Genomic DNA, 12128 nt, shown 5'->3' on the forward strand with positions numbered 1-12128 from the left:
CAAATGTAAATCAATTAGATATGCCTACGGAATTTCACGTGTCTGAATCTCTACTGCAGACACCGACGCATGAAATAAACCCACAGAGAAACGTTTCAGGCCCCTAAGAAATATAAATTAGACCTAGAGGGTGCCCAGAATATTTTTTATGTCCAAAACAATAGTAGTGCCGTCCTGTAGTGATAGTATTAACAAGTTACCTATATTTAATGATTTTTGTGTAGCAAACTTTTACTTTAAGGCTTTAGTTGACAGTGGTGCCACGGTTAATATCATACACTCATGCGTATTTAATATGTTGCCTCTGCATATTAGGCAACAAAGAAATTTTAATAATCCCAATTTAAATAGTGTGACAGGGCATAAATTGAACGCAAGAGGTTCAATTTGCCTAAACGTAAAGAGGGATAATTCAATCTTTCTAACAAATTTTATAATATACGATAACTTCCCGTATGAAGCCATCATCGGCACAATTTTTTTTAGACATAATAGAGTATTATTACATGTTGCACACGAAAAGCATGAATACTCAAGTAAGTCTAAAGAAGAAATTTTTACCTAAAGCAATTGTAACAGAAGTTATGAAGACAACACAATAGTACATACAAATTCTGGCGGTATAATGTCACAATCTTTTAAACCTCATGTCTCGCAAGGAGGACATGACATAGTCAGAAATTTTTTCAATTATTCTGAGAGACATTGCAGAGATGAAGTAAACTTAAATAATAAGTGTATTGAATCTGCAAAAATAAAAATAGGAGATATGCGGCAGTACAGGTCAAACGAAATAAAGAAAATAGTGGAATTATGGAAAAAAGTAGTGACCCCCATTGCAGTTCAGGCACAGCCAATGCTATTGACGGATAGCGCCAGTCTAAACTTAAAAGACATTGAAAATAAAGAAAAATATTACGGATTCGCGATAAGGAAAACAAACATCCCTCCCAAAACGATGCAAAGAATTCAAATATCACAGATGATTGAACCAGTGGATAGCAATTTGCAATATGGTTCGCGACCCCATCAAATGAAATTCCTGAAAATCTACTATGCGAGGAACAGATTATATCTTACGACAAAGGAGAAGGTTTTATTTGGGTAACTAATAACCACGAAAATGACACAATTACAATAAAAATGGGGACATCTTTAGTCCAACTCCAAGTTATCTTCCAAAATGATTAAAATAAATGGGAAAATTCTAAGAGAAACCTTGTTATTGGCATTAAAACATCAATTAATAAATACCCTCTAATTAAATCGCAGTTCCTAAACAAATTTAATATGGATCATATTACGGACTTAGAACTTAAGAAAAAAATTGTGCGAATTACTATGTAATTTTAAAGATGTATTTTCCTCATCTGAAGATGATATCTTACCGATACTATTTTATTAACATTAAATTTTAACAACTGGTAACCCCTTAGCGAAACAACCATATCACGTGCTACACAATTATAAAGGGAGTTTAAAAAATAAAATACATGAATTAGAAAAAAATGAAATTATACGCCCAAGTATTAGTCCGCATTCTGCAACGGTGGTCTTGGTACCAAAAAAGAATGGTGACTTAAAACTTTTAGTAGATTACAGAGCCCTCATAAAACAAGTAGTATGCGATGAATTTTCTCTTCCAAGAATAGACGAAATTCTTGGCTCATTTTGAAGCAAAAACAAAATTTTAACTTCTTTGGACCTCGTCCAAGGCTACCATCAGGTGAAACTAGCCGAAAAAGATGTCCATAAAACTGCATTTCCAACGGCTGAATGCGGTTCATATGAATACTTAAGAGTACCTTTTGGACTTAAAACAAGTTCAAGCGCGCTATGTAGACCCCTATTACACCTGTTAAGAGGATTAAAAAACATCATTAATTTTGTTGATGATGTCATATGCGTGGGAGAAAACGCTGAACAACACTTAGCAACATTAGCTAAGGTGTTCGAGAAGTTCAGACAGGGCAATTTAAAATGCCGGCCCGAGAAAGTAAATTTATTTCAACCCAAAATTAAATTTTTAGGAGTAGTAGTAACACAAGGAGAGATATCCCCAGACCCTGATAAAATAAAATGTGTTGAAAACCTCAAACCCCCCAGAACTATGAAAGAATTAAGGGGAATCTTAGGCATTACGGGCTACTTTAGAAAGTTCGTACGCAATTACGCCCAAATTGTGAAACCCCTCACAGAATTAACTAAAGGGAACTCCCATAATTTTACCTGGTCCAAGGAAGCTCAAACTTCCCTAGACTATCTCAACACGGCGCTTATTTCTGAACAGATTTCATTAAATCGCAATTTCGATACCTGAAAATGTGTAGTCAGAACTTACGCAAGTTTAAAAGTCATTGATACATTCCTTCACAAATTTTACCAGTAGAAAACCCTAATTCTCTAGTGGGAACTCCTAAACAATAACAAATAGAAAAAGTTATATGCTATTCGAGTAGAACTCTATCAAAAGGCAAAAGTAGTTATTTCGCCACAAATTTAGAATTATTATCTATAATCCACCACTTGGACAAATTTAGACACTATTTAATTGGTAGAAAATTTATGCTACGATCTGACCATGAAAGCTTGCAGTACCTGCGCACATTTAAAAACCCCACGGGAATTCTAGCTAGATGGATTATGAAAATCCAAGACCTAGATTACGAATTTGAATATTTAAAAGGTAAACAAAATGGAGCTTGTGACTTTTTGAGTAGATGCCCAGAAAATATTCCTTCGGAAGCTGAGGAAAATGAAGTTAACACTATCAGTGCTAAGAGTAAACATAAATGTAAGAAAAAAACGTCAAAGACACAGTAAAGGTTAATAAGATTAACCATTGTACCTTGTCTTTAGAAAATATAAAAAGAAAGCAAAAAAAGGACGAGATGTGTTCAGCACTTATTAACTATTTTGCGAATGATGATGCATTAACAGGTAAATTCTAAACTCTAACAATAGAGATAGGTAATGTTTACTATGATCTTGATGAAGAAATACTATGTAGAATCGTGACTGCTGAGACAAATAGAAACCAAACCTCAATAATACCTGTGTTACCACAAAACTTAATAATACCTGCGTTCGAATATTTTCATTCAGATATAGGTGGACACTTAGGAGTAACGAAAACTTTCCATAAATTAAAACAATATTTTTACGTACCGTCGGCAGTAACAAAACTTAAAGAATTTGTAAGTACATGCGAAGCGTGTAGCTTAAGAAAAAAACCCCAAGCTTATCCTAATCCTCCAATGGGAAGAGTCCCGGTAGCGAGATTCCCCTTCGATATTGTCTCATTTGACCTATATGGAACAGGTGGAGGCTTGCCTGTTTCCAACAGAGGCCATACTTGTATTCTTTCAGTTATTTCTGTTTACAACAGAGGCCATACTTGTATTCTTTCAGCAAAAATACTAAAGAATCAAGGCGCTTACGCCACAAGTAAGGCGTTTGCGAAATTATTTTTAAAGTTTGGCATTCCAAATAAGGTTTTAAGTAACAACGGAAGCAATTTTGTTTCAAAGGTAACAAAAGATTTAATGAGTTTTCTCAATATAGAGAAAATGGTGACAACTCCGTACCACCCACAAGCTAATGTAAAATAGAAAATAGGCATAAAATATTTTCGAACGTATTAAGCATTTATATAAAAGACGACAGGAATGATTGGGATCAATTCTTACCTTAATTAACTAACGTAATCAATACAGTTTATTCAGAAACAACTGAAGAAAGTCGATTTTATCTACTTTTTGGTCGTGATTTTAAAATCCCATATAATGAAATTCTTGAATCTCGGCAGTATTATAATAACTCGGAGGATTACAAACAAGAATTCATAAATAGAATGAGGAAAACTTATAAAATAGTTAAGGAAGATTTGGAAAAATGTAAAATAAACCAAGAGCTAAGAAACCAACCCAAAATCAAGGGGAGCATAGATTTCAAAATAGGAGACTGCGTCTACCTAAAGAACGAGGCACAAACGGAAGGCAAAAAACTTTCCAACAAATATTCTGGACCGTGCAGAATAGTCAAAAAGTATGATAACGATTGTACTTTTAAAATGGAGAACCCCGATAGCGGAAGAACTTACAAGGCACATGTTAGCCGAATAAAAAGAGTAATATTTCCAGAGATTGGTATCACATTCCTCCTCTACTGATTCGTCAGATGCAGAAAATGAGCCCCCTAAATCAAGATTGGCAGAGCTAAAACCCTTTAATTTCAAGCAAGACTATTTCGAGAATGAGAGCGATGAGGAAAACTTCGAAGAATTTTTAGCTATGAAAAATCTAGTTATTCCAAAGAAAAATCCCTAATACCAGTAAGAATAAAAACGCCAAAAGATCCAAAAAGTTCATCATCGGAGAGCGCAGGAAAATTAGGTTATACCATATCTCCAAAAACCCAATTTTTCCCTGATAGATTTTCGTCCCCTTGTCCCCCCAAAAGATTTCCAGACGATATGGTTTCCCCTGCAACACCAATAGAAAGGCCCATGTCATTGCAGGAAGAATTAAACAGAGCTGTAGAAACCCCTGGTATTACTGTAAAGAAAACTCCCAAAGATTCAACTAAAACAAATCTGCGAGAAGCTATGGATTTAATAAATTTCCCCATAAAAACGAGTCAAAGTACATTGCCCGAGAATAAAACTCCCAGGGACAATATCAGCAAGGACAGCAAGGACAATATCATGATATAACTGTGTCAAGGATCAAGCCTAATCGGTACACTTTTTGGAGGAAATCCCTCGAGCAAAAACTGCCCTATCCCCCTAAAGATTTTCCATTAAAACAGTGGAAGAACCACAAAAAAACTCTGGATTCCTCCCAAAACTCTCAAGAATCTATCAAATCCCCCGAGTTAAAAACACAAAGCGAGGACTTAGAGAATAAACCTTCTACTTCCAGAGGAGTAGAAATTTACGATGGAAGGGCAGGTGATACCTCAAAAAGTACCACCTCTAAAAGTTCCAATGTGGATTGGTCGACCAGTTCCGAAGAGTCTGATGGCGAATCAGACCATATAGTAGTTAAAGAAATAAGGAAATCAAGACTGACTTCAGCAGCCGCAAACGCGAATGAAACAAAATTAAAAGGACAAGAGTTTTTGGAAAAACAACACAAAAAGTTTGATCTTATTTTACTAGCAGAACCGAAAAAGGAAAAACCACAAGAAACAGAAGAGAAGGTAACCACACAGTCGGGTAGAACGGTTAAAAAACCCGATAGATGGAACTACACTTAATCAGTACATGATTGAAAGATTTTAATGGATAGGCATCATAAAGAAATAATAATTTAAAAACTTTTAATTTACGAGTAAAAGTTATACAATTATAAAAATGCTGTAGAGAAATTTTGTTCAACATATATCAATTCCCAAAAACAAATTCTAATTAAAAAGTTACACTGCATAGGATTAATTCGAATACTTTCCTTTGATACAAAAAGCTACACGTACCATTCCAATACGATGTATCCAGTCCAACTGAAAGAAGTCGTGATAGGAAGTACTAAATGAGAAATATTCATACACCTTAGAAATGATCTTTGGTTATTTTCCGTTCCAAGAGAAACCGTTGGAACTACGTCTTGTTACAATAATACAGAAAGAATAGACCCAAGTTAAAAAAACAGAATTACTGTTACAAAATGTGGGTACGATAACCATAAAACAAGGATGTTGACTTGTAACTAGAGAGTCAACTGTTCAAACGCCGTTAATTACTACGAGCACAAAGATAATAAGTCCTAAAATAATTAATTTCAAGGCAATTAACCTGTCGTACACTATTCCCAATATAGAAAATGAAGAAATGAAAACCTCGATATGGTCAAAAATAGAAAAAAATAAAGGTTAAAGCTTACAAAAATAAGAGAAGCATTAGACTCCCAGATTCCCTTATTTACAAATGAAGACCAAAGATTAACGTATGTGGATGATAGATATGGATTATTCTCATCCAATTTCTGGTGGAACTTACTACTGACCGTATGTTTCGTGTTCGCGATTTCCCTGACCATGAGATTCTTACTGACTTATAAATATATGAAAATCCTGAGACTAAGAAGGCGAAAACCAAGAAAAGAACACGGGGAAACGGCTGAAATGCAGAGGTTAAACCCGGAACCCCATGAAAACGTCTTAGCCAAGAAAAAGGGAAGACATTAGACAACGAGTGGGTATAGAGGTCTCCACTCGTCCTTGCTATGTCTTGTTCCCTCATTGTAGTGTCGTTTACGTAAAATCGTGCGGTTACGACGCTGCAAAATGCGTTTATTAAACAGCACGGACGTGCGTGAACAATGCAGGCATAAAATATGTTGTAAAATTAGACCCAAAACTTAATAATTAAGAGTAAATTATGTTTATTTAATAATTATTGAAGAATTAAATAAACCTTTTATCGTTATTTCCTTTCTCAAAACAAATTTGAAGACATCTCTGTTTTAGATTTCCCAATGGGAATTATGTCGTGTTTCTATAAATAATGTTATGTAGTAATATCAGTCTATCTTTTTATATTATCTTGTAGGGTAATCTTCACCCTAAAATGCACCCAATCGTATTGTTTACTATGTATTAAGACTATTTGATTTTAAAGAACGTGTGATTCTGCCTCGTTATTTTTATTATAGGAATTGGATTGACATGTTGCATATCGATCATTAGAATGAGTTGTCCAGTGCAGATACAACCTAGTAGCATCTATTTTCATCATACCTCAACCCACGAAGAGTACTCACCATAGACTCCAACCAATTTCATCCCAGCTACGTCTGCGAAAATTACAGTTACCTTTTGATCGTTGTTTCCTCGACCATGAACCATATTACGTATCAGGTAACATTATATTTGAATCTCAGTATCCAGTGCATTATCGAACTATAATCACATAAATTCTGAGAACCCCATCGACCAGTACAAGATATAAGTACATAAATATCGCCTTTGATAATCATTATGGACCCATATACCATATGACCGTATAGTTATGATATTTGATGACCCCAAAAACTATTTATGTGTCACAGACTCACGCGTCGAATCCCTTTCGACCATCTCTCGTAATCCATCCTATCCCCTCTGTGTGAAAAGTTCATATCTCTATTATCCCATAATATTACGAGATAATTTCTGAAAAAATGGACCTGGAAACCAACCATTGAAGTACAGAAACCAAAATTAACCCCAGCGACTAACCCCTCAGTAACAATATACTCCACCCTCAAGTTAAAGACAATATGTTGAAGGAGTCACTACAGTTTGATGTCGACCTGTTCCAAATCCAAACTTCAATTCCCCTGTGATTAACCTAGGAATCACCGCAAAAGTTAATAGACGCAAGCCAGACACGAACAATCTTATAAGAGAACTCTGATCCCTAAATGCACGAATGAACAATTTTATACGAGAAATACATTCTCTACGTGCCTTAAATTATCCCAAAAATGATATGCTGAGAAGAAAATAAACGCACTCCCAGTGTTCGACCCCTTAATAATAAGGCACCCTACGAACTGTCAAAAAGCAGGTGAGAATGAACTCTGATAGCATATTCCCACACCTGTAGGTGGAAGCATCATTTCCCAGCTGACATTTAGAGAAAGCTTTTCGTGTGAACACAATCATGCTCGATCTGTACCATGAAGAAACTATATCGTAAGTGCTTTAAAATTTGCCAAGACGAAAAGAGTGAAGGACAATAATTTACAACAGAAGGATTGAGTACACTAAAGACTCGAAGGTGATGAAATATGTGTTAATTTACATATGTTACTTCTTAATATCTTTGATAACTCAAAAATTCGAATATTCCATCATTGATATTACATAGCAAACATCCCCTGTGAAAGTGTTTTAATATTACCAGTGAACATGGGAAACCCAATATTGTGCGTTTTAAATCGTTCTTGTATGTAGTGTTAGATGTCCAGATAGAGTTATATGTAGCGTTGTTGAGCTATTCATTTAATGTAGCGTAGAGAGAAAGCAGTGTGCCATATAGACAGCAAAAAATAAAAAAAAGCCTTGTAAAAAGTGAAATCAAAAAAAAAATCTTATGTAAAGGTAGAATAGCCGCAACCTTGTTGGAAATGTAAAAGAAGTCAGTGTTAGATGTAGAAAAAACACTCTTTAGTATAGTAGCTAGGCTAGAACCATGAATAATCTTAGTCCGGTAGACGAATTTTAGGTAGGGATGTAGAATAAAATAAGAAAAGTAATAGAGAAAACTATTAGCACTCCTGATGAAGCCAAACATAAGTATGAAATTATTACTTAGAGTAAGTAGCTAATAAACTGCGAACATTCCATATTCCAAAATGCAAGTGAATCCTAATGACAGAACGACATTATTTAATGGGAAGGTTGATGTGTACCATGAGTAAAATGTGATATATTTAAAATACAAAAATAAAGTTTCTTCTTTATAAAGACAATTCCGACTTGCTCTAAATAAGTTAAATCTAGTTTTCAGAAAAGAAAAGTCCTTAATCAGCAAAGAGAAAAATTGCATATTAGCCTCAGACAAAGAACGGCTCTATCTAGCTTTGAATTTCGTCGAGAAGAGTGGTAATAAAAAAACTACAAATTGCAATGTTTTCGCAGGAAGTCTTAAGTGATAAGAGTGTGTGAACGTCCAAATCATCAAAAATATTTAAGACAGATTATTGGACGGAGGGTTTGGCCCGCCTCAGGACTTAGGCCAATCTTGGGGTAGCTCCCACGGCACATGTTCAGGACTTAGGATATATAGTGAATAAAAGTGTTTTTCGTGCTCTCGTTATTGACGACAGAATTATATTGGCATTCAGGCATTGCAATTCAAATTATTGTAGAGACGTGGTTATTGTTTGCCGTCGTTTAAAGTGACCCATTGCTGTACAACTAAGCAGGTAAGTCTCAATAAACCATTGCTTTTCTATTATGTGTTTGTTTTATTTTATATGTTCTTATCTAGTCAGACGACATGTAATTAGTTTGTAAGTCTCCAAAGTATGTTTCCAGAAGGAATCTGATTTTAAACCAAACGATGCGATTGTACAAATTACCCGATGGAACTATAGATTCTCTTATCATTTTGATAGTTTGCGTAGCGCATCACTCGACCTAAGAAAAATTCACTCGGCGGAAACGGTGCGGCCTTTAACGCCTTAAACGGCACAGTCTTAAGCGCTATAAGTGGCGCTATCGAATTTCTTATAAGGTGTCAGTTCACAGCTTTAAAGTACGATATTAGATTTGACACGGTCAATTTATGACCACAATTGCCTCAGTCATTTTTTTTTATCGCTGCACTATGTATATATATTGGCAACCGAAATTTTTATTGAGGCAATTCCCAAATATTGCATATGGGAGCTGACAATGGAGAAATTGACAATAAAAAGGACAATTTGGGTGATATAAAATTCCATATGTCCTGATGACACAAATTTAAGAATCTATTCTAAAATTCTAGTTTCTATGTAGTTCCCAAATATTGTCTGTGACGGCAAGTTTTTTGTCCTGCTCTCTCTGAATCTAGGGGTCTTTACTGGAGTTTTAATCCAATGAGTTTACTATTTATTCTTTGTATATTCGTATATTTTTTTAGTATTTCTAAGCATTACCACGATCCTCCAAAAAACCTTATGTAACCTATGAAGGTGTTATATGCGTATTTGACCTTTTTTTGTTTATTCTTTTACTTTTTGTGTTCCTTTGTTGGTATATTGGGTCAAGCATGGATCCTTGAAGGAATTATCGCGGTGAGAAAGCTGTTGACTGTCCTTTTTGTTACAAAGCTGTGGCTTTGTTTAACAATTATTTTAAATTTGAAAATTAATATAACTTGAAAGAAATATTCTAGGCTGTGGCATTCAAAACTTAGCGTATACTAAGGGATATTAATCTGAAAAGGTACACTTATTTAGAGAATCTTGTATTTTTTCCCATGTCTCATGTCTCCTGTCTATTTCCTCCTGTCTTATGTTTTTGGCGCATTTCGTCAACTTTTTATTTTTTCAAAGCCCCCCCCCCCCCCACCCTTCCAAAATGGAATTCTTGCATTTGTTTCTTCAATGGTATACATCTTGCAATATCTGATATACTCTGAATCTTTTGTAGTTTGTGTTTTTGGTCTATATGATACACTTGGTAGGCTGTATGATAATCGTCGGTCAAGGTGCTGTGCAGGGTGACCAAGATAAAAGTGGTCCCATGTGAATATAGCCATACAAATCCTTATAGAATAATAAATTACTAGAATATATTTATTTATATCTAGAACGAATAATCCCAATTATACCATCAAAATAATTTAGATAATTTAAAAGTATTTCTAAAAATATCAAGTTTAGAAAATAATGATTTACAAAGTACTGAACTGGACTGAATATTTGTCTATAGGCTATGAAGTGTATTATATAGAATAGACATGCAAACTACAAAACATTCAAGGAATTTTCATTGCAGTAACAGATGCAAATTTGTTGGGTGGGGTGAGGGGCAATATGTTGACAGACTGTGAAAAATATAGGAAACTATGGAAAAATTGTAAAAATTCAATACTGTAAACTAGTGAACATTATTTATGTTATTATTCATAATATTATTTACTTTTTATTTGCAAATATTATAATATATTATTAATTTAATTTTCTCTAATTATCTGTATTTCTTTTAATATGGGCATCCTGTATATTTCTCACTCATTGTTGTTTTTGCTTTTAGTGTTCATTTTTTGATACACCGGGTGAAGTACGGATCCATGAAAGGAAATGTCACGGGAAGAAAGTGGTCGAGTGTCCTGTTTGTAACAAAACTCTAGTTGCCTCGTTCTTCCAGTCCCACATGACCCAACACGTGAACCAAACACCTTTTCTATGCAGTCTGTGTGGAAAGTCATTCAAAGTCCACCGGTATTTACAGAGCCATCTAAGATTGCGTCATCAGAAGCGTCAATTTGACTGTAAAGTTTGTGGTAAGGAATTTGAAACTTTTGCGAAGTTGAAAAGGCATCAGATTGTGCATACTGCGTCCAAGCCCTTTGGATGTCCGTTCTGTTCGTATAAGGCAAATGTCAAGAACAACGTTTGCAAACATGCTAGAATGGTAAGTTTATATATATCGTGAGACTCTTTAGTCGTTGGTTTACATTAATCACACTCAAGAATACTGAAAGACGAGGTGTCACCTGTCGCATGTGGGGGCGTTAATTCATGAAAATTGACGGGATAGGGGTAAAATTTATTTTTCCAAGTTTAGGAGAAGGGTAATTTTTCTTCAACGAAGATACTCAAAAAAGTTTATTTTCAAAACCTACAAATCCAAACAAATCAGGGGAAAGGGTGATAGCTTCCCCTCCCCGAATTGAGGCGTCTGGTCACTCGTGGGGGGAGTATTTGACCAAATTTTAACTTTATACTTCCCCAGAAAAAAACGATTAAGCATCAAAATGACAAAAACACTTTTTGAAGTGGAATAGTGGGCCTAAGGTAAATGTACCAAGTACTAACCAGTAGAAACAGAGAAACAGAGAATTTACTTGTAAAAAAGTATGTGGCTTGGGAAACTTTTCTTTCCTTTACTGGCTTGGAACTTCCCATAAAAAGAACCAATCTGGTTTTCTGCCTATTTTACTGCCTTAAAATAATATCTGATCGATCTTAAGCCTATTTTACGCATGTAGGCATGGTTTTAAAAGAAGGGGCTGTTATCAAGAAAGGGGGCTGTTTACTCAGAAATAAGGAGCATGTCCCAAAGATGATGTTAGAAAAAATCTAATACAAGATCCAACGAAATATTCAACGTTGTTGTCCGAAAGCTGATGGACAGAATATGCTGCTTCTTCTGAAAACGATTTTTCTGCTTCTTCTGCAAACGAATCTTCTGCTTCTTCTGCAGCGATTACCATATTTAGTACCAGCATTAAAAGGCACATCAAGTTGTATGTTAATTTTTTATCAAGCGCTAAAAAATTTAAATTTACTTAAATGTATTTGGGTAAATTTACCCAGTCAAATCAAAAATACCACTATGGAGTACAAATAATAATGTATAAAAAAACAGATAATAATATTAAATGATTTTTCTTCTTTTGTTGGAGTGTCTCTATCAACTAATTTACC

At 34.8% G+C, this 12128-nt stretch overlaps 1 protein-coding gene across 2 annotated transcripts in view; it reads left to right on the forward strand.

Moving 5' to 3' along the window:
• Positions 1-12128, forward strand: part of LOC148953644 (uncharacterized) — a 107392-nt gene that overhangs the window by 84536 nt on the left and 10728 nt on the right. For both annotated transcript variants that reach the window (XM_089087290.1, XM_089087291.1), the window contains exon 9: positions 10732-11112. In XM_089087290.1, coding sequence (XP_088943416.1) covers positions 10732-11112 — 381 coding nt within the window. The remainder of the gene's footprint in view (positions 1-10731; positions 11113-12128) is intronic.

The sequence above is a fragment of the Artemia sp. Qi Xiang Cuo genome, chromosome 3 (assembly GCF_049724085.1).
Source record: "Artemia sp. Qi Xiang Cuo chromosome 3, ASM4972408v1, whole genome shotgun sequence".
NCBI classification, from domain to species: Eukaryota; Metazoa; Arthropoda; class Branchiopoda; order Anostraca; family Artemiidae; genus Artemia; species Artemia sp. Qi Xiang Cuo.